Raw genomic sequence first — 21,424 nt, forward strand, 5'->3', positions numbered from 1 at the left:
GCACCAGCATCATCTAAAGTTGTGACTATTAACGATGGCAAGGCTGATGGCAGAGGTCATAGTCTCATATCCTTCGGACCACCGGGGTATCTGCAGACCCAAGCCTTGCGACTGAGAGAACTGGGAGCTCTTATTCTCCTGCTGATAGTTTTGATCCCTTTATGAATATTTGATTTTTCAAAAGGTGCTTAATTAGCCGATCACTTCATGTGGTGTATGGCATCATGAACTCATCCCATGGGAGCGGATTTGTGGTTAAAAGAATAAAGTGGTGACTCTCATTTTCTACTGAGGGATTATTTTATGATCTTATTTTTTTATTTTGTCATAGAACCAGATTTTTTTATGTCTTCCTAACACTGTGCGGTGTTTGGGTGTTGCAGCGATGCCTACGCGGTTGGCTGGAACGGCCGGATGGGGATGCGGCACAGCAGGCTCGCCAGCCCTGGCGCCTTCCTAGACAAAGATGGGATATTTGTCAACGCGACCAACAGCAAGCTGCTGGAGAGGGCCCACGGCATCCTCATGTCAGTGCAAAAGGAGGGGATTTTGGCTTTATTCCTGGAGTGTAACGAGCAGCATGGGTGGTTAGAGGAATGTAAATAGCCAGAATATAAAAATATCAGGGTTTCAAGTAGACTTGGAAACGTTTCACAGTTGGGTCAAAGCGACCCCAGTATGTTTTACGCATCTGATTTATTTAACTCTTATCATTCGTTTGTAATGACAGATGCGGGAAAGAGAAAGAACAAATGAATCTGCCGGTCAAACCAGTCTCAAGATATGACAGTGGTGTAATGCAGTCACATTTTTTAACATGATATCAAAGTTTCCATTACAAATTAGGTGGGGAAATGATGTCGATGATTCACGCTGCAGCCTCAACAAAAGGTTCAGAGAACATCGCCAGGGTGGCTGGAGTTAACGCGGGGTATGAGAAAGCAGGAGGGGTGGTCAGTCGTTTCGCGACGCTGCTCCCTCGCTCTACGCTAATTACCGGCATCCACATTATTTCCAATGTAACGATTCCCTTTAATTGGATACCTCCCTCTCAAACCTGTGCCACTAAATGTGTAAAACTAGCTTGCAGCATGCAGAAGCAGCCCAATTTCAGTGCAGGTTATAGGAAGCAGCTGCTAAAGGGGATTTGGAAGGGCTTGTTTCATAAACTCCTCCATTCTGCAATTGCACATGTGGATTAACCTGAGCCGTTTATTATCTCCCCAGGCGAAATAAGAACTTCAAAGCCAAACCCAATCTCCCAAAGGTGAGAGAGAAGCAACATTTTTACCTTGCTGGTCTGTGGGTTAAGACTGTAGGTACAGTGATGAGATGCTGATGGGTGTGAGGAAGACCACTTGTGTCTACATCAAGACCTTGGTCAACTCAGCTCTGTTCAGGGCTCTTTAATTTATATAAAAACAAAGGATTTCAGCCCTGATTTGTGCTGGGAGAGTACTGTATGAGCGCTTGCATCCTCCTTTCTTGGACCTGCTCTGGCTTCTTTTTTCCACCTCCTGGGAAGGAATACACGTGTGCTGGTGAAATTTGATAATTAAATCTCTAAACTAAAATGAGCAGGTAGGTTATGCAAGAGGGCTGGTACCTGATAGACAACAGGCTTGTCTAATATTCAGTTTCCCTCCATCTTGGCTGCATTTACTATATTTTAAGAAATCCCAAGAGATCTGTTGTGTCTAGAAGAATAATGTTTGTTGTGGTCCTTGCTGATGCTGCGTCAGTGGTCGGAAACGGAGGACCGGGAAGAGCAAACTTTGGTTTTACTCCTCTCTGTGTGCACGTTGCACCTGGAGAGGCACAGATACAGTTAATCGATGAACTGCTCATTAATAGTGAATAGTTTGTCTGCAGCCCTCAGTGGGTAGGAGAGCCAAATTTCCCATGGTCAAAGATGCCCTTGGCAAGTCCTCAGAGGAGCTCGGAGGAACGTGATCTGGGGGATCTGGCTCCAACCAAATAGAGCAGAGCTATATTTCAAGCCGTCCCTCAGTGTTTGCTGTTGAGATTAAGTAGGGTGGTCACCTAAGGATGCCCTGCAGAGGGTATAAAGAGGGATGTAGCAGATAGCATGACGATAGGGTGATCATTATTCTTGTATTTATCAAGAACAAATGGAGTCTTTCTTTTTCCACAGCACATGCTGGACGTGAAGTCCCTCAAGCATCTAACCAACCTGACGCTGCACGACCGCATTACCAAATCTCTCCTCCATCTCCATAAGAAGAAAAAACCACCCAGCATCAGCGCCCAGTTCCAGGTAATCCTTTGCCTCTGGTACAGAGAGGTGAATTAAAAGCAAATACCTGCTCCGGGTCCCCAGGGTGCCTAGGAGGACACTTGCAGGTGCAGTCCTGTCCCATCCTCACCACTGTTGAAGATATGAATTCAGCTGAGGAGGTGGCTTGGGTAAGCTGGGAGACACCTTGCAGGTATCTAAATGGTGTAAATGGAGAGAAACAAGAGCGGTGGAGCAAGATGGGACATGAGGATGAGCTGCAGAGCAGAGATGTTGGTGCATCCCTGTCCTCTGGTACCTCGCTTCCCAAGCCATCGCATCGTGGCGCTTTCTCCACCGAATCCAGAAACTGCAAAATCCCGAAATGACATTTTTACAGTCTTTTTACTTGCATTCAGCATCTTAAATTCAATCTGTTTTCAAGCCAGCCAGAATGTGAATTTCAGTAGGGGTGGAAGGGTCAAAATATTGCTGCATTATCTCCAGGCAGGCAGAGGAATTCAGAGGAGGGATCGATACAACATTTGTGGTGTTGTCGGCGCTGTGCGCCAGCCAGCCGTCCCTAGGAATAGCTGCAGTGAAAATAATCCTCCAATATGCACATCAGGGCTTGGAAACTGCTACAAGACACATGCACAAGCAGGTGGTAATATTAGAAGGCAGCTTTTCAGTTAAAAACTGGTTTCTAAACAAGTCTGGCTTGGTTTTGACTTGCAGTTTTGGTGGGGTTTTTTTGGAGATAGGGGTCATTTTTAGAAAGTCTCCATGTGTAGATCTGGCTAAGATTAAGTAAGTAAATATATACATGCACGCACACACATATGTATAAATCTATGTATATATAATTTGCAGAATGCACATCTGTGTGTATATATATATTAAACTTGGTCTAGTCTAACGGTATGCTGGTTAAAATACACTTCTGAAGAGTTTAATTCATACAATACCATGGGGGGGTTGAAACAGGGACATCTTGGAATGAAATGCCTTCCCGAAACCTATTCATCCTTCAGATGAGATTCTGAAAAGCCTCAGGGTGTGTGATTGAGATTTTTATATATATATTTTTACAGTGCATACAAATAAAAGACCACTAAACACCGTGAAGTGCCCCCTATGCAGCAAAGCAGATCATTCAAATACCCTTTTCCTTACGCTTTATGACGTTCACCAGCGGTGATTTGACAACGTAGGAGCTGTGCCTACAAGACATCTTTTTTTTTTTTAATTAGATGAATAAAAGCATATTTAAGTCGGAGGCAGCTCTGGTGTGACTGCCTGCTCCTGTTTTAGACAAACGCCGGGCACTCCAGCCCTAATTTAATTTCACACTCGTAAGAGAGGAGCATTTTCTCGAGAGAGCAGCCTGGTGCAAGCCTGCGCGATTGCTTTTTTGTCGAGAGCAGGCTAATAAAATTGCGGCGCATGGAATTGGGTCACAGGCAGGAAACAAATGTTTCCTATCACGGGGTTTTGGCGTTCTATTTCTTTCTGATAAATGCTGCCTTGTGGCTAATGCCTGAACACCAGGCTTGCAGCTGCTCCCTCTCCTATTGATTTTAAACGTGCCTATACTTACGGTAATCTATAGGCGAAACAGCTGTATTAGAGACGCTGTAAGAGCAGCCGTGACTTTCACAGTTGAAAACTAGACCGCTGGTGCCTAAACTGCAGCATGGCAATTTATAGCCTCCCCTTTTATCCTGCGTGCAGGTGGTACCCTAGAGAAAAGGATGCTGCCCTGTCTAGCACAGGGTGACGCTGAAACGATTCATCGCGCCCTGAAAGACCAAATACAGGTGGTGAAAGCGTGGGTGGCTGGAAAGTTTTGCAGGCAGAGGGACAAAGGAGCAGGGTACGGGGTTAATCCGGGGACCTCGTGTGTCCTTTACGGATTCCCGATGACCAGAGCTTGCGCCAGATGGCAGAGGGTGCCTGAACCATCTGCCGCGTGCGGGATGTCGCTGGCTGCTGATGAAGTGGAAATACCCCCTCCTACAGGGCCGGCGGTCGCAGTATGATCCAATTTCCACAGTTTCCAGTGCCGGGAGCTCTTTGCTTTGCCGGGCTTTCGGCAGGGCTCTTTGACAAAGGGGTTGCATCCCGTGTGTCCCCCACTTCCCTCCCACCAGCCCGGTATGGGGCACGGTGGGATGCTGCAGCATCATTGCTGATTGCTATCTCCCAATGGGCTGCTTTCAGAGTGATTTCAGTCTACTTTTAAGAAAACCAGGAGCGTGCCAGCGGAGGTCTGCCACGTCGTGGCGTTCCTGCTGCTCCCTGGAATGGGAACGACGGGGACATTTGCGTGCAGTTAATATATGCATAACACAGCTGCATCGCACGTGCGTGGGATCCATCCCTTACTCTTCCCCAGATCCTGGATGTAGATAAATTTTTCTAAACATGAAAGGCCTCCCATAAAGATGTCTTTAAAATGATCAGAAGAAGAAAAGGCTTCCTGCAAGCAGATCTGTAGGCGAAATGCTTCTTTCTAATATCACACCGTTTTATTAACACATATATTCAAAAATTTATAACTCTGCTTATAATAATTATGCAACAGAATATCTTTTACACAACTGAGTTTTAAACGCTGTTAAAATCAGGAGTAATCAACTCTGGAGCATGTTACTAATACCATGTCAGTAATGTGCTCGGCAATTAGAGACATTCAAAATATTTATAGGTCACAAGCAAAAAAAAATGCAGTCGAGGAGCCCGGCCAGCCGCAGACTGACTCAGCATGCTCTGATTTTTCAGTATGGTTTTATTCAAAGAGCTTGCGCCTCATCGCACAAGAGTCAAAGATTTGCGAGGTGGAGGCATAACTCGGCGTGACGTCCCGCTGGCGCTGTTGTGCGTAGCAATGATGCCAATATAAATTCATTTTATGGGCTAGACTTTTAATAATGATGCAGAAATAAGGGGAAACATAAAATGGGAACCTGGAAAAGTCTCGATTCCTAGTTATCTCAACCGTGCATTTCAGCAGAGGAATATGGCCAGGAATATGCCAGCATTGAGGCTATTCTCCTCTAAAACCAGCCTATGAAGTGTTTAGGGTTCGCAGGCTTTAGAAATCATCATAAATTAAGTTATTTGGCAGAATGGGAATTTGCTCAAGAAGAAGGGGACAGGCGAACGACGGAAAGCAGTGATTAGAGAAAGCTTCCAGATCTTCCCTTTGCAAAACTGTGATTAAGAAAATTCCTTTCTAGGCCAGAAATAAAGTTTTGACAATTAAAAATCAGGAATAAATGCTGCGTGGAGTCGCTTTGGACAGAGGAAAATTTTCCTTATCTGTCGTGTTCTCTTCTCCATTTCTCAACTGAAGATGTCTTTTCTGTTGCAGGCATCGCTCAACAAGCTGATGGAGACCCTCGGCCAAGCAGAACCTTATTTTGTCAAGTGCATTCGATCCAATGCCGAAAAGGTAAATCCCATCCCGTGAAAGTGGCGCTGCTAAAAATCATCTTGGAAATATTTTGGAAATTTTTACAGGGGGGTTAAAAAGAAAAGAAAGCCCCAAGTTGAGTTGGATTTAGAAGATATTTGTCTATGAGCGATGGGAAGCATGGATTTTATCACTTGGGTGTTGCTCTTGATAAACTGCACTGGCTTTCCTTGTAATTGCAGAAACATGTATATGAAAAATATATGGGTTTAATTTATATGAAAAATACATTGGTTTTAATAAATGAAATAATAATGAAATAAAAACTCCTTTGAAGCTCCTGCTACCCGTAATAGAGATTTACAGAGCCGTGAATTCACTTGTGCTGTTACTGAGCCCTAATGCTTCTTTAAAATAAAGTTTCTATAGGTAAAAGCAGATACTTTTAGAATAAGCCACATTATTCAAACTGACTCAGCGATGCATCATGTTTTTTGAATTTGGCTTTAAGGATTGATTTGTCTCATGGGCTAAGGACTCTCAGTTTAAAATGAAGGCTGCAGTAGTGATGCTTTCTTGTGGATTAATCCTTCGGAGTTTTACCCAGACATTTAAAGATGAAGCTTTATGCCTCAGAGATTATTTAGTTGCTCACAATCTTACCCATTAGCTGTGCCCTTGGGGGGGTCTTATTCAGTTCGGGGGCTCCAAAAAACCTTCTTTATAGCTTTATGTATCTAGTTAGCTGTCTGAAAGTCTCCATCTGACGGCTGCTTGGAAGCAACCAGGATTCAACCCTGGTGGGATTAGTACAGTTCCTGGGGACCCGCGTTCCCTCCCTCCCCTAGCTTCGTTGCCAATGTGCGTGTCATGCAGATGTGCTACATCTGCTTAATCCGTTTACCCATCTGTGCGCTTAAAAGCTTCAGTTAAAGGAAATACTTGCTCATCGTTGGCCTGTTTTCCCCCTTCCAGCTGCCCCTGCGGTTCAACGACAGCCTGGTGCTCAGGCAGCTGCGGTACACAGGGATGCTGGAAACCGTTCGCATTCGCCAGTCGGGATACAGCTGCAAATACTCCTTCCAGGTTGGGGAAAATGTTTTCAGTCTTTCCCCATGTTTAGCCTCGTTATCAGAGTTGTCTGAATGTTGCTAGCTCGTTTTTTTAACAAGGTAGTGAATTTATAGCTCATGCAAGGCAGTGGATGTAATGAGCCGGCATGGAGTGGTCCTCTGCTGCGCTGCTGATTCTAGCAAGCTGGTCTAGACCTAGGTGAAGGCTATGAGCCCCTCTGCAGATAACGTCATGGTTTTTGAACAAAAGCAGTATTTTTTTGTAACGTGGACTTCCTTTTTGCAAAAAAAGGTATCCAATCTGCACGTGCTCTTCTGCATGTGTTTTGAAATCACCTGGGAATGGCCTTTGCCCTGTCGTGTCGGCGCTGGCTGCGTCCCATCGGGAGGGTGATTAGCATCCTCTAAACCGCTCAGGAGTTATACAGCTTTTCCTGTTTTCTTCTTTTCCATGTGTTTGCCAGGTTTTCCGCACATGTCAGTCCTTTCATGCTTTGCTGGTGCCGACTTGTTTCCTGCTGGCAGCTGCTTTGGGCCAGATGTCGTGTCCTGCGCAGCAGCTGTTTAGAAAAGGAAAAACTGCTCAATTCTTTTTTTGCCGAGAGCATGGATCCCAACCTTACTTGGGAGGATCTCTCCTCTCGTACCTCCTCCGCCCTTTGAGTCCTCACAGCAGTAACCGATGGAGCATCTCAGAGATGCTTTGCAGATGCCTGTAACCCCCTTCCATAGCGGCCCTTGCTGAGGACTTGGAGCATTTTTTGCTCGAGATGACCCCGTGGGTTCTGCAGAACCTCTCTTCCCACGCTGAAAGACATTTGAACATTGCTGTGCTGCTTTGATGTGTTTCCCATCAAACCACAAATGGTGGATGAAACTTGGTGTTCCCCAGTCCGTAAAATGCTCTCTGTCCTTCTGCTCACTCGATAGATCCCATTTCATGTGGCCAGTGGAGCAAATCCATTATTTATGGAAGAAAGGGACACAGCAGGACCCATCTAACCAAATCTTGGTGTTTCTTTTTTTCCTTCTCAGGATTTTGTGAACCATTTCCATGTCCTTCTGCCGCAAGGAATCAGCCCGTCTAAGCACAATATCCATGATTTCTTCCGGAAAATAAAACTCGACCCAGACAATTACCAAGTTGGAAAATCAATGGTAAATGTTTATCCTCAGCTCAGACTTACGTTTAAGTTACAGATATAACATTTGCCTGCATTTCTGTAATGATAAATTAACATCTTTATATATGTTTTTAATTAATGAAACTACTTTTCTTCTGTTTGCCAGAAGCTAATAGCTTAATTGAAGCTTTGAATATTGTTAACACAAAATAGTAAGGAACGTCATTGGTTTGTGTTAACCAAGTCACAGGTCTGGTTGTAACGAGGCAGCCTTCAGAAAACTATGTCTGTGTGTAGACACAGCTTGATACGATAGCTATCATTTTTCCTCCCCTGAAGGGAAAGCAGAGGCTCTGTAATTCAGAGCTTGGACAGTCGCAGGCTGTAGATGAAACTGCAGAAACGTGTTAGAGGTGGCTTAACTAAAATCAGCTGCTGAACTTTCTTCTGGGCATCCAGGACACAGAAACCAGGAGGATTAAATCATTTGTCCTTTGGTGGCGGGAGCTTTCCATGCTAGTGTTTTTGGGTTTTTTTTCGGCCAGGTTTTCGTGAAGGAGCGGGAGCGGCAGCTTCTGCAGGACCTGCTCCATCAGGAGGTGCTGCGCCGGATCACGCTGCTGCAGCGCTGGTTTCGCAGCATACTCTGCAGGAGGCAGTTCCTGAGCTTAAGGCAAGCTGCAGTGATCATACAGGTAGGTGATGGAGCCTGATTTCGTTGCAAATTACAATTCACGAAACCTACAGATACAGCTGATGGGTAAAATCAGGCCCCCTCTCTGAGGAAGGAGCTTACAATCAGGATTTGACTCCTAGTGCCATAATAAGTTGGGAATGGGGGAGACGGAGCTGGAAAGGTTGCATGAAGGAGGTGCTCTCCCATCCTCATGCAACACCCGTTACAAGGAACTGCCTGCTGTGTTTGCAGAGATTTTGGCGGCGTTACCAGAGCCGAAAGCAAGGTGAACCAGCCCCGGACCCTCTCGTCCTCGGCAAAGCCGCCATTGTTCTCCAGACCCACTGGCGTGGCTTTGTGGAGAGGAGGAGGTTCCTGCAGATGCAGTTTGCAGCCCACCTCATCCAGAGCTGCTGGCGGGAGTATGCCAAGCGGCGGCACGACGCGGCCACCAGCATCCAGGCAGCCTGGCGAGGACACCGCGCAAAGCAGTCCTACACAGCCAGCAGAAGCAAAATCGTCTGCTTGCAAGCGGTGTGCAGAGGATATTTAGCACGACAAAGGTAATCCCGTTGGCCTCGGTTAAAAAAGAAAGTGTTAAGGGATGTGGTTGATGTGAATTCTGGCACTGCTCGGACTACGGTGACTTACAGCAGATGGTGTCCCTTCATAGGATCCCTGACCCTGTCCCAACCTGCCCTGATCCTTCGCTTGTCCATGCTTTCTAACAAAGCAGTTTGTTTAGCTGCAGGTCCTACTCTTAAAATAAGCAGAGTCTATTTCAGGTTGGAGCACGTAGGCAGTGGAAAGCTGAGGCCATAAATACTCATGAGTTGGTTGTTGGGGGTTTTTTTTCCCCTTGGCAGCAGCACCAGTTTAAGTAGCCTATTTTTAACTCAGATTGCCTAGCCGATGTGGTTGCTGCACTGTCTCGCAGGGACAGGAGATACTGGAGCCAGCCACTGCGAAGGGGAGAGGGTTTCCAGCTATGCCTTGGCTTGCTGGGCGCAGGGCAGGTCTTGGTTCGTTCTCCGGAGGTGCTGCCTGCAAGGTGTGGAGCACCTTGACATAGGGTGGAAGATTTGGGAGCTGCAAAGAGCTCTTGGCGTGGGGCGTGAGTCCCTGCTAGCTGTACCAGAGGCAGCCCAGGCAAGATGATGAAGATGGAGAAGCCAAGGGAGTGCGATGGGTTAAGCTTTTCTGGCTCCATCAGCTTGCAAACGAGCTAGACCAGGGACGGAGGCTGGAGCTGCTGCCATCAGCACGAGAGGAGCTTTCAGGCGCATTGGGATGATCCTTGAGTAGGAGAGATGGCATAAGAGGAGAAGATTGAAAACTGAACGTGTGCTCGCATCGTCTTGCACCGGACGTGCAAGGAGGGTTGCTTGAGATGGTGGTGGTGGTGATGAGATGCCACCGGTGCAGTGCCTTGAAGGGACATGAGTGGGCACGGGGGTATGATGTACTCTTTTTCTGCTTTCTTGCAGGTTTAGAGCTTTGAAAGAGCAGCGATTAAAAGAGATGCAGCTGGAGAATGGCCTGTCAATTAGAGAAGAAGATGGACTGGAGGCAGGTGATGCTTTGGAAATTAAGGGCTCCGACCCATCTAAGTGGGAGGATGGCTCATTTGAAGAGCGAGTGAGAGCTATAGAGGAACATATATCGCTGATGGAGAATAATCGGGTGAATCACATGGACCCACTGGATACTTCTGCGAATTTGTTGTACAAAAGGCACGAGAGAGCCAGTAGCCAGAGCGGGATGGACACTGAAGAGGAGGTCGTTGTTAGAGAGAGACCCAAGTCACTGGAGGATCTCAATCAGAAAAAAGTGGTTCGTGCAAAAAGAGAAAGCCGGAGAATGCGTGAACTGGAACAGGCAAAATTTAGCTTGGAGCTGCTTAAAGTCCGGTCCACTGGCGGGCTGTCACCTTCAGAAGAGCGGCGGTGGTCCACCGAGCTTGTATCTGAAGCACTTCATTCCCCTCAGGGAACCCCAGAGAGCGAAAGCTCTCAAGGGAGCTTCGAGATGTTAAGCTGTGAAGATACCCCAAGTAATAAACGCGTTTCCTTAGTTTTAGACGAGCAAGATGTGCAGTCGTTTTCCACTGACTCTTTGCCTAGCAGCCCCCAGGCTCATCTGCAGGAGAAGTCTTTCTGTGCGGCAGATGTGAACAGCAACTTACCCGGTTGCAGAAGGATGCCTTTAGACTCGGAGCTACCTGATAACCTCACTGCGAAGGAGCGCGTGGTCTGCGACCCCCAGAATGTTATATACAAGGCTCATCTGAGAGAAACCTTCCTTTCCAGCAACCTACCTACTTTCTACGTTCCACCACAAGAAAATGTGAAGGTGAAGCTGGTGGAGAATAACCTGAGGAACAAAGCAATGGAAAGAGAGGAGAGGACGGTTACGTTCTCTGAGGTCAGAAAGGACTCTGAGCCAGACCAGGGCAGAGCCTTGGGAGGGGAGGAAGAGGAGAAGTCCTCTACCAAGAGAGAGGAGCGTGGGACAGCGACTGCGACACAGGCCCATTCTCCAGACTCTGTCATCAAGAGACTTGAAAAGCTCAATGTGGAGAAGGAGGAACGGCAAAAGCAGCTTCAGTTGCAAAATGAGAGGGAGATGATGGAGCAGATCCGTGAGCAGAAGGAAATTCTGGAGAGACAACGCAAAGCCTTCGAGCAGCAAGGGAGGGTGGAGGCTTTGCAGAGGGCTGAGCAGAGCAGAATGAAAGACCCCTCCCTCAAACCAACCAAAAAACTAGACAGCCGGCCTCAGTCGGTCCTCATCCTGCACCCCCAGAGCAGAGGGGAGCACGGGCCCACCACAGGTGTGACTCCAACCTCATCGGTGGACATTAAAGGTCTCACTGTTGGGACCAGAGGAAGCTCTCCAGCCCACAGTGCGCCCAAAGACAGACCCGTCAGCATGTTCATGGAGCGAAGAGAAGGTCAATCAGGATCGGCTCTGGAACCCCGGTGCCATTCCAGACCGGCTCTGGACCCCAGGGACCTCCCGGGCAGCCACTTCTCGAGGACGGAGCGCCTCCGGCAGCCTCGAATGCCCAACCAGGCCACTGAGGAGACGAGGGCAAGCGCTATGTTCTTCACGCCGAAAGACAATCCCTTCGGCCTCCAGTGAGTAAAAAGACGATGTGCTTTCTCTGTTGACTTTCTCCGTAGGCTTTTTGTTCTGCTAGAGACCATTTTATACAAACGGTCCAGAACGTTGTTTCTGGAGACTGTACAAAACACCTAGCAAAACGAAGACGGTTTCCTTGATCTTCTAGCAACGAGTGGGCAGAGATCAGAGGAAAAGGAAAAAAGAGCGAGAAATACGATTTCTCGGTCTCTTATGTGATGTGCATTATGTAAGCCGGGGGAGATAATCATAGATATTAGCAGGTGAAGTGAATTAATAGAGAGTTGACACTGTTTTCATTTACCATAGATGAACGGTGACAGGAGTTTATTTCTCAAGGTAAAAGATGAAGAAAAAATTCTTAGGATTTTCGGGTGCTCAGAGTAGAAATGAGCAAATAAGGCAGAAAATTTCAGGATTTTTCTTGCTTACTGTAGAATTAACGCAGCCAGCAAAGCCATTCGGACAGTCTTGCCATTGCAGGTTAGAACCCAGCAACTGTCCGGAGGGAGCCTGGGATACGAACGCACTTCTGACAGTGTATCGCTTACACGTGTAATGGGCTTAGCAGTCGTTCAGCTCCGTCGCATTGCTTAAATGATGGGCTGCTGCAGCACAGGGTCTAGAGACCGCAGCAAGATTTGCTCCCACTCTATCATGTTGCTTAAGCTGCTTTGCCTAATTTTGGAGAGGTTTTGGCCATTTAGCTCAAAAAGGACGTAACTCCCCCCACCCCCAAATCTTGCTGCGCCCTTTCCAAGGCAAAAGCTACCAGTGAGTGTTTGCTGTTGATAACTTAAGGTACCTCCGAGTGTAGTAGTCCTGTGGTTTATGTGCTGTTGCGACGGGAGGAGATTCCCGTTTGTGTCATTTCTTTAACTAACTCCAGACACACATGATGGGGAAAAGGAGCAGCCAATATAAAAATAGCCCTTTGCACCCCAGTAGAGCCAGCAGCATCCCACGCGCATGGGCATGGTGAGGGTTTTATTCAGAAGTGATGGTAGAAAGAGTGAGCTGAGCAAAAAGCAACTTTAAATGGGCATGTTTTTTAATGCTATGTTAGATGCAAAGCAAGGATGCTGTCCTTCCAAACCGGTTCATATGAAGGTCTGCAGGAGGTCCTGGAGAATTGGTTTGGAAGTGGGTATTTGAGAATAGTCTTCCCCTAAAAAAAATTCTTTCCATTTCTTTTCCTGGTTCATGCACAGAACAAGCAACGGAAAAAAAAATATTAAAAATTCCTGTATTTTACTTTTTATTCTGCAACAGAACAATCACATTTGAGAATCCAGAAGTGAAAAGGTACCGTCCGTAACCACCATGATGGGTAGAGTTGGCAGGCAGAACTTGGCATCTTCTTGTCCTTTGGTATTAACTCAAATCCTGAAGAATGCGAACTGATTCCAAAACCCCATAACCTCAAACTCGCCAGTTTGGTCTTGATTGCTTGGGCTGCGCGCTCGCATGCTCCTGCGAGCCGGGCTGGCGCGGTGGGAAGGCTTTTAGGAGAAGATGAAACATCTCTGTTCTGTTGTTTTTCAGCAGGGAAGCAAGTCATCAATGCCTTTCCAAGGGTGAACTAGCTAGGAAGCCATTTAAGATGCCGGGGTCTGGCAGAGGAGAGGTAAGTTGTGGCTTGCTTATTTTCTCTTTTAATTGAACGGGGTGGGGGGGAAACCCTTATTCTGTCAGTTTTCCCTCAAAAGCATCAAAGTAGTAAACTATAAAGCACAAGGGCTGCTAGACATAGGGAAGGGGGATATCACGGTACGGCAACCTTCACACCTTCTCTTAAAAATAAAAAGCCTCCATAACATTAATTCGTGGCAGCTCTGGATAAAAAGGATCTCGTGGTCCTGATGGCAAACACTGTCCAACACAGTCTTGTCTTGGTTTGGTTTAATGTACGTTTGAGTAACATCCATGATTGTCCATTTTCACTGTGCCGTCTTGGTTTTTGGTTTTCCTGGTCCTTTTTTTTTTCACCCTAGATATAATATTGTGTCTCCTCCGTGGGGTGCAGTGTCACTCAGAGATGTCTTAAGGCCGTACTTGAGCTACACTATGATGCCAAACATCAGTAGAATCTCCTTTTTATTTTAAAAACCTTTTTTTGTTGTTGTTGTTTTATCATTTGGTCAAGCAGGTTCCCAGACCGACCCATAAAAAGAAAGCCCGCATGGCGCGGACGCGCTCCGATTTCTTGACTAGAGGTACTTTTGCTGATGGGGAGGGGGATACGGAGGAAGATGATTACGATGGCAATTTTGAGTTCCTTCTCTCCTCTGACCAACCTCCTCATCCCGAGGCGGTGCCTGCAGCCCGGCTGGGGCAGGCCTGTTACAGTGACTCCGAAATGGTAATTTTTTCCAACGTGGTGGGGAAAATGAAAAAAGGGAGCGAGCGGAGCTGTGGGAGCCTTTCTTTGCTAACCTTAGCTGCACTGATCCCTCCACCGCTTCTTCTCCCACTTCCAAGGGTGCTGTAGATGGGTAGACTCGGTGAACACAGCAGAAATGGGTGCAAAATGGGGAAATCATTTGTATTTCTTGGCCATGGGGATGTTTTCTGGCTTGATTTGATATCAGCTACCGTTTCCATAGCTTTCCTGTAGCATTGCAACTTGTATTGCACTGCTACCTATATTTTTTGGTTTTTAACCTCAATAGCAAAGTCCCCCCTAGGATCCTTTTGCTCTAAAAATGATCTACACAAATCCATAGAAAAGATCAAAGCAAACACTGTCCAAAAAGCAACAGACAACAAAGAATATGATATAAATCTTGCACCTCCTATTACTTTTGATTTTTGTATCCTTAGCCACAGTATCTGATGATTATTCAGTCCTTGATTATCGGAGCAATGCTGGCAGACGGCGTCTTAGAGAAAGCAAAAACATGTAAATTGGGCAATAAAAATATAGTGAGAGTGAAATAGTGGGTTTTAAAGAAAAAAAAACCCCAACATTAGTGGCTTTTTCAAGCACAGTAACTGGTGTCCCTTGGCAGGTCCACGGGCTGCAGCTCCGTGCTACGTGAGCCTGAGCCACAGAGCACTTGCATCTCAGACTTAATCTCCTGCCCGGATAAGCTGCTTTCGGAAAAATCACAAACTGAGAGGTTTTGAGAGTGGAAGAGGCCAACGGCTTCCAACCCACTCATATTTTTTTTTTTCCTGAGGTGGTGGAGATATTCCCATAGAAGTGTGGATAAACACCAGGAATCGTCTCCTGCCGTAAGAGCTCAGGTGGAGCGTTGCATAGAGCTGCCTTGCTCCTCTGCTCCAGCTATGGTGCCGGATGTGGAGCTGAGTATAAAACCGAACAAAAGCATGAAAACCAAAGTCAGCGATTTATTTTGTGCTACGGCTTTGCCGTGGGTCCAGCAAACATCCTGTGCAATCCTAAAATCTGCTTTTCCAAGAAAGGCAGATGGCCAAGGAGGGCTTTTCCTGACTTTTCTGTTAGCAGCTTTTATTACAAAGGATAAACTTTTCCCGGGATAATTTCCTCATGGGAAGGGGGCAGAGATTTACAAATTCCGTGAATTTTTAAGGTTGCTCTTGATAGATTTCCAGGGGTTTTGAGCCAGGAATACTCAAAACCTGATTGAAAGACGTGGCTCTATGAACTGAGCTCACTAGGCTGCGTCTTCGCGCATCTCCCTGCTTGTAGATCAGGAAAGGGAGAATTTTATGTAGTAAAATGTAGTACTTTCCCCACAGCCTGGTGAAAGCCCTGAGCGAGGGGCTGTGCTATACCCAGAGTGCCGTGCTGTGTTCCTGGAGGCTACCCTCTTACAAAGTGTTAGGGTTTTTTTAGCCGTAGAAATCTTTCCCGCTGGGATGCGAAAGGCGCTTGGCAAGCTCCATCCTTGGGAAGGGACCTGGCTCATCCCATTCTTTAGAAATGCTCCTTTGGACTCTGCTCACCTGGTTTAACAGCTCTCACTGCATGCGAGTAGTAGTAGGTGCCAACTGTCTCTCATCTGTCCTGTATCCCTCTTCTCCTCTGCTCTCCATCACTAGCTCTAACTGGTGGTCAGCACTTTCACCCCTTGTGCGGCTGAGTTCTACTTTCTAGCAAACGCTACCCCTGAAGCTGTGTGCTCAGCGATACCCTACATCTGTGTGTCCTGACAACGTGTACAGTGTTTCCATCTGTATTCTGTATTGCAGGTTTGGGACCAGCCCTTTGGCTTGTGGCTTCTCTGGGTCGGGACTGCCACAAGTAGCCAAATTTAAGGACTGCTTATTTATATTTATTAGCTGAGCCCAGTTGGGTGTTGCAAATGAAGCAGCCTATGATAGGGCAATACCAGTGCACGTTGGTTTGGGTAGAAGCTCAAGTTGGTGGATGCCTACGTAGGCATATTCATTGTGTCTTGTGATGTTCACATGAACACGAGTCAGGCAGCCGCCCTGTGCGGGCTGGTTTCCGTGCTAGTGAAGAGCTTATTCATACAGCTCCAGCCCCCGGCTACGACTCTCCAAAAAAGCCTCTTTTAATGAGCTGCCCAGCGGCCACGGGCTGCTGGATAGATGAAAGAAAGATCACGTGCGACCTTGTGAAGTTGAGCATGTGATGGCTCACCAGCTACACTGGTGTGAAACTGCCCGTTGTGCCCATTGGTTTCTTGACCATCAAGTCAACGATTGTGTATCACCAGGTGGTAAGTAGAAGTCCACCAGAAACCCATGCTCCTGGCCTAAGTCTTGGGTATCCCAGAGCAGCAAAGACCAAGAGCATCTTCAGCCAGAGCTGAAACCCAAAGGTGCACCAGTATATAAAGTGGTGGCTGCTGAAGGTACAGTTGGCTCCGAAGAGCCTTTAAGACTAAAAGGCTTCCTGACAAGACCAAGCCTTCAAAGGTTGCTTGAGCCTTTTAGCTAGTGATTAGCTGAGGATTAACCTGCCTTGCGGTGAGACAAGTACAAGTGGGAGGAATAGCTCCTGGCTGTGGTCAACACATATGAATACCACTTCTGTTTTGCACCTAAGCCTGGAGAGCTTTCCTGCAGCAGATAAATAGAAAGCCTTGGTTAGAGAAACCACACCAGAAATACCTTCTGAATACATTCTCCTTCGGCAGAGGCTCTTAGTGGATCTTGGATAATGAAGCAGCGATTTAGCTCCAACCTCTGTACTAAAGCCACAAATTTGTTGACAAACATCAGTCCAAGTATCTGTCACCAGCTGATCCCAGGCATGCCTAAAGAGCCAGCAATGAAAGAAGATCTCTTGTCTTAAGCCATTCAGCAGGAGCGTTGCACTTTAGGAAGCTCTTCAACGCAGCACGTAGCACTGCTGCCTGCTGGGACAAGTCATCTCGCTTGGCCACAGTTATCTCTTCCTAGTGCCAGCGGGCGAAATACAGGTTGCTCTTTCAGAGGAAAAATATTTGGTCCCCTCTTCATCCAGGGGACAACTCCAGGCTCCCTGGCTATTGTCGTTTGCCAGCACGTGGTACTTTGTGGTGTTCCCTGGCCAGGGACTTTCTGGCACAGAGGCTTGTCTTGGCATCTGAGAAGGTTTCCCATCCAGTCAAGGACGTTGCCCATCACAGCTTCTTGGAGGAGTCCCTCAAACAGAAGGCTCTCATGCCAAAAATGCCTTTTAGTCCTCACTTTCAAAAGCTGGAGAGGTTGCTGTGATAGCAGAGGAAACGCTTGTTAGTAGGTCAAGAATTGGGGCCGAGAAGAGAGAGGTGGTGGTAGTAATGGTAGAAAATCCTTCTTCCAGTTTTGTCTAAAAAGTGCATTACAGATGTTTTTGATTCAGTCTTCTGCATGAGCCAGGGATTTCACTTGGTTTGCTCTACTCCAAAATCTGTATGCCAGGTCTGCTTGTGGAGTAGGTATGATATATATTTAAAAAAGAAAGTGTCTGTGGTGTCCTATAGAGCAACCTCTGCATTGCCCCGGTGATCCCCTTAGCCTGCCTGCCATGGTCAACATATACCAATGTGCTTTAAATGGCTTTGAAATAGAAAAAAAGGGAGTAAATGCCCTCACAGAATACTGGTTTTTTTTTTTTTTTTTTTTTTTAAACAAAGCATTGAAAATTATTAAAAGGTTGAAATTACTCAAGGACAAAACTATATCATGGGGCCAAATATTTTAATAGGTCATTTTTAAAAGCAAGTAGTAAGTTTGGGCTGGATGGAAATCACTTTTATGGGTTTTGGTTTGTTTTTTTTTCCCAGTATCCATCCGCAATTTATGTGTGATCATCACCTAAATGTAAGAGCGACGGGAACAAGAAACCCTTTGATGGTTTAGGCAGTTGCTTTCTTTCCCCGTGGCAATTTTGCCTTATGTGCTGCCATCTCGTGGCTGGTAGGAAGGTTAGTCCAGGGGTGAAAAGTAAGATGTTCAAAGAGAGTAAATATGGTAAATGTGACTCCCCTGCAGCCCATATTTTGTATAATTTTATTTGAAATGTTTTTAATAGAAGAAAAGGAAATGCTTAAAAACACAGTGCCTTCAGTTGAGACATTTAGGTGATGGGAAAGCTACAGGAGATATTTGACCATCATCTTCCGAATCCTTACATACAACCTGATTCCCTGCTTTCCTCATGCCGAAAGTGTCTCCTCTAGGAGTCAAAATCTGAAATCACAGCTGCAATTGGAAAAAAAGAACAAAAATTGCTTTTTGTTTTTTTTTTAAATATGTCAGTTCATGGGCTATTTCATGGAATCCTGTTAGGTTGAATTATTGCAAATTCATTTCACCCTTAAAAGTCATTCCAGGACATTTTAAATGGTGGCAAAAGTGGAGATCCTTTGTATGAAAGCTGCAAAATCTCTTATTTCTAAAGCCTTAATTTTTAACCTGTTCTTGGCACAAAGACTTCGGACTTCTTTTCTGCAAAGTACTCAACGAGAGCTGGAGGAGGAGAATCTGCTGGGACATATCCATGTAGTCGAGGGTTTCTTTGGTGCTAGGAACACCACAAATCACTTTGTCGTGGTTAATGATCGTGGCTAACGTGGCTGTTCTGGGATGGAGAGCTGGGCTGCCCAGACCGAGGTGGTGGAGCAGTTGTGCAGGCTGAGTGATGAGGACCCGTGGCTTGGTGCACACTGATTTTCATCATTGGTTGCTCAAGGAGAAGGAAGGTTGGACCTTGATGCAGAGTTGGAGCAAGGGAAGTGCCTCTCTCTTTTAGAAGTTGTTAAAATATTTCTTTAGTTGTAGCTAGCTCAACAGGACCGTAGGTTTTCACCTGTAGGCAGATAGAAATAAATACATAAAAGGTGAAATATCTAATTTTTGCTAGGAAGAAAATAATCAGCCAGCATCCCAAGAGCTGTCTCATTTTTAAATGCCTCATGCTTGGAATCGTTACAGACGGTGCAGCGATTCACCTCTGGGGAAGGCCAAATGAAACTGCACAAAACCATGTCTCAGGGGGAGATCGGGAAGCTGGCGGCCACGCAGAAGAGCCTGGCTCCGGATGGGAGGTAGGAAACGCAGCTGGAAATGGGAGATGCGTCCCTCCCATGTCCTTCTTGGCTTCCGTCACCTTGCTGAACCACCCCGGCTCCTTTGGAGCTCCACTAGCCAAAACCCGCACGCGAGTTATTCGTCCCATCTTTCCTATGTGACTGTGGACATGCCCAATTAGAAGAGGTGTCCTGCTCATATCATGATAAAATTTTGACACAGTGTGCCAGATGTCCCATCCCAAACCACCCAATTGCATGCATGAAACTTGAGTTTCTTGCCTTTCCTGAGGACGCATAGCCTGGTTTCCCTAGTAGAAGTTGTGTGGATTTAACTCCTCCTCAAACACCATGAAGGTCTGGGAAATTTGGGGTAGTTTTGGATAGAAGGACATTTTCCTAGTTAAGGCAGTTCCTCTTTCCACGAATTATTTCCAGACCTCAGCGAGCCAAGATGAGGTTCTGGGTGAAGGGAAAGCAAGGGGAGAAGAAGACCCCACGGGAGAAGCTTGCTACCCAGTCTGAGCTACTGGAGCTGTACGCAGAGCAAGAAGCCCCCGGCAGGGAGGTGATTTCTGGCTTGCAGCTTGGCGAAGGTAAGTGGTAGGGTAGCATGCTGCCGGTGTTGTAAGGAGCAGAGAAATTGTGTTCACTGTCATGGCAGAAGGAAAAGCTGGTTTAAATCGGGCTTTAGGCTACAACCAAGCAAAGCCCAATATATAGGGGCTTTGGTAAAGATACAGAGGAAGGTTGGCCTATCTATAGGGTTAGGGTATCTGTAATTGGAGTATCGTATACAATGGTGTGGTCTAGCTGAGGCTGCCGTGGGAAAATGGGTTGGGAAGCTGCACAAACTGAATGTCCGTGTTGGTTCATGTCCCTTGAATTCATGGATGGCATCAACCCGAAATGATGGCAAATAGGTTAGAGGGTGGGATCCAAAACGGGTCTCAAGGAATTCCGTGTTGCTAATCTTCCTGGCAGCTGTCTGGACATGGACAGATGTTTCCCCTCTTGACGGAGGAAATAACTAAAGGAGAAATTACATTTAATCTTTCTATGAGTACCACACAGTGCTTTTCTCCTCCGCAGGTTTATTCCGTTGCCCATCTCCCTATTTTAGTGGCAGAACTTCGTGTTACCGTGCTGTGTTGCAGCTCTGGGAGACTACGCTTGATGTTTTTCACTTGTTGAGAGTTCATCAAGAGCCATAGATTTGTATTACTACCCAAGAAATAACCCTGCTTCTCTTCCAGGCCATAGGTGGAACTTGGGAAATAGCATTTGTTAACTAATCTGCTCTTCAGTCTCTTTCTCCCTTTTTAATTATTGCCTGTAGAGTTGGGTCCTCACCACCTGACGCCTCCACGGAGTCCCGAGCTGTCTGGTATCTACCGTCGGGAGTTTAAGGAGAACAAGGAGCCCTCTCCCAAAGTGAAACGCAAGCGCAGCGTCAAGATCAGCAACGTGGCTCTGGAGCCCGTGCAGTGGCAGAATGACTCACTGCAGATCATAACCAGCGCTAGCGACTTGAAGAGCATGGATGAGTTTCTCCTGAAAAAGGTAACTCCTGTCCTCACTGCTCCAGATAAATCATCAGAGAGCTCAAAGAGCAGATGGAGGCAACAAAGCCAAAATTGTCCTGGGGGCAGCAGTAGCAATACTAATAATTTATCTAAGGGTGCACAGCACACACCAGGGCAGGCTTGGGAGAAAAGATGGGCACACTGTGCATGCACTGTGCGATTGTTCTGCACAGGCACAGCAGCTTCGGTGCTTCCGTTGCTTTGAGTTCCCCCTGGTGGCATCAGAAATGGGTGACCCTGGAGGGCAGGAGTTGAAGGCTGTGGGGAAGTGCTTGTGTGTCTAGTTTGCATGCAGGAGAAAACACCTTGTAATAATTAGTAACATTGTCTGCCGGTGGTGGAGCAGCTGCTCGTTAGTGCTGCTTCATCTCACACGGTGCTCTGCTGCAGCAAAAGTGGCATGGGTGCATAAAAACCCCTTTGGTTTCCCAGATGAATGAACTGGATAACGAGGACAGCAAGAAGGACACGCTGGTGGATGTCGTGTTCAAGAAAGCGCTGAAGGAATTCCGACAAAACATCTTCAGCTTTTACTCCTCGGCGTTGGCGGTGAGTGACCAGATGACGGGTGAGAACTTCCACCTCCGGGAGAAACAAGATGCTCTGGGTCCTCCTGGTGGTGGAGACGTTGCTGAGCCTTCCATTCCTGGTCCGCTCATCCCGAAGGATGGATGCTCTTCCTTTGTATTCAGTCCCATGAGCTGTAAATGTGGACT

At 46.7% G+C, this 21,424-nt stretch overlaps 1 protein-coding gene across 1 annotated transcript in view; it reads left to right on the top strand.

Annotated features, from left to right (window-relative positions):
- MYO9A (myosin IXA) overlaps nucleotides 1-21,424 on the top strand; it is a 152,997-nt gene that overhangs the window by 118,129 nt on the left and 13,444 nt on the right. Inside the window, exons 15-29 of the mRNA XM_009278887.1 lie at nucleotides 384-527; nucleotides 1,228-1,267; nucleotides 2,156-2,278; nucleotides 5,613-5,693; nucleotides 6,630-6,740; nucleotides 7,763-7,885; nucleotides 8,397-8,546; nucleotides 8,780-9,090; nucleotides 10,015-11,667; nucleotides 13,217-13,298; nucleotides 13,821-14,033; nucleotides 19,028-19,140; nucleotides 19,561-19,718; nucleotides 20,462-20,685; nucleotides 21,141-21,257. Of these exons, the coding sequence (XP_009277162.1) occupies nucleotides 384-527; nucleotides 1,228-1,267; nucleotides 2,156-2,278; nucleotides 5,613-5,693; nucleotides 6,630-6,740; nucleotides 7,763-7,885; nucleotides 8,397-8,546; nucleotides 8,780-9,090; nucleotides 10,015-11,667; nucleotides 13,217-13,298; nucleotides 13,821-14,033; nucleotides 19,028-19,140; nucleotides 19,561-19,718; nucleotides 20,462-20,685; nucleotides 21,141-21,257 (3,643 nt within the window). The remainder of the gene's footprint in view (nucleotides 1-383; nucleotides 528-1,227; nucleotides 1,268-2,155; nucleotides 2,279-5,612; nucleotides 5,694-6,629; nucleotides 6,741-7,762; nucleotides 7,886-8,396; nucleotides 8,547-8,779; nucleotides 9,091-10,014; nucleotides 11,668-13,216; nucleotides 13,299-13,820; nucleotides 14,034-19,027; nucleotides 19,141-19,560; nucleotides 19,719-20,461; nucleotides 20,686-21,140; nucleotides 21,258-21,424) is intronic.

The sequence above is a fragment of the Aptenodytes forsteri genome, unplaced genomic scaffold (assembly GCF_000699145.1).
Source record: "Aptenodytes forsteri isolate BGI_AS27 unplaced genomic scaffold, ASM69914v1 Scaffold258, whole genome shotgun sequence".
NCBI lineage: Eukaryota > Metazoa > Chordata > Aves > Sphenisciformes > Spheniscidae > Aptenodytes > Aptenodytes forsteri.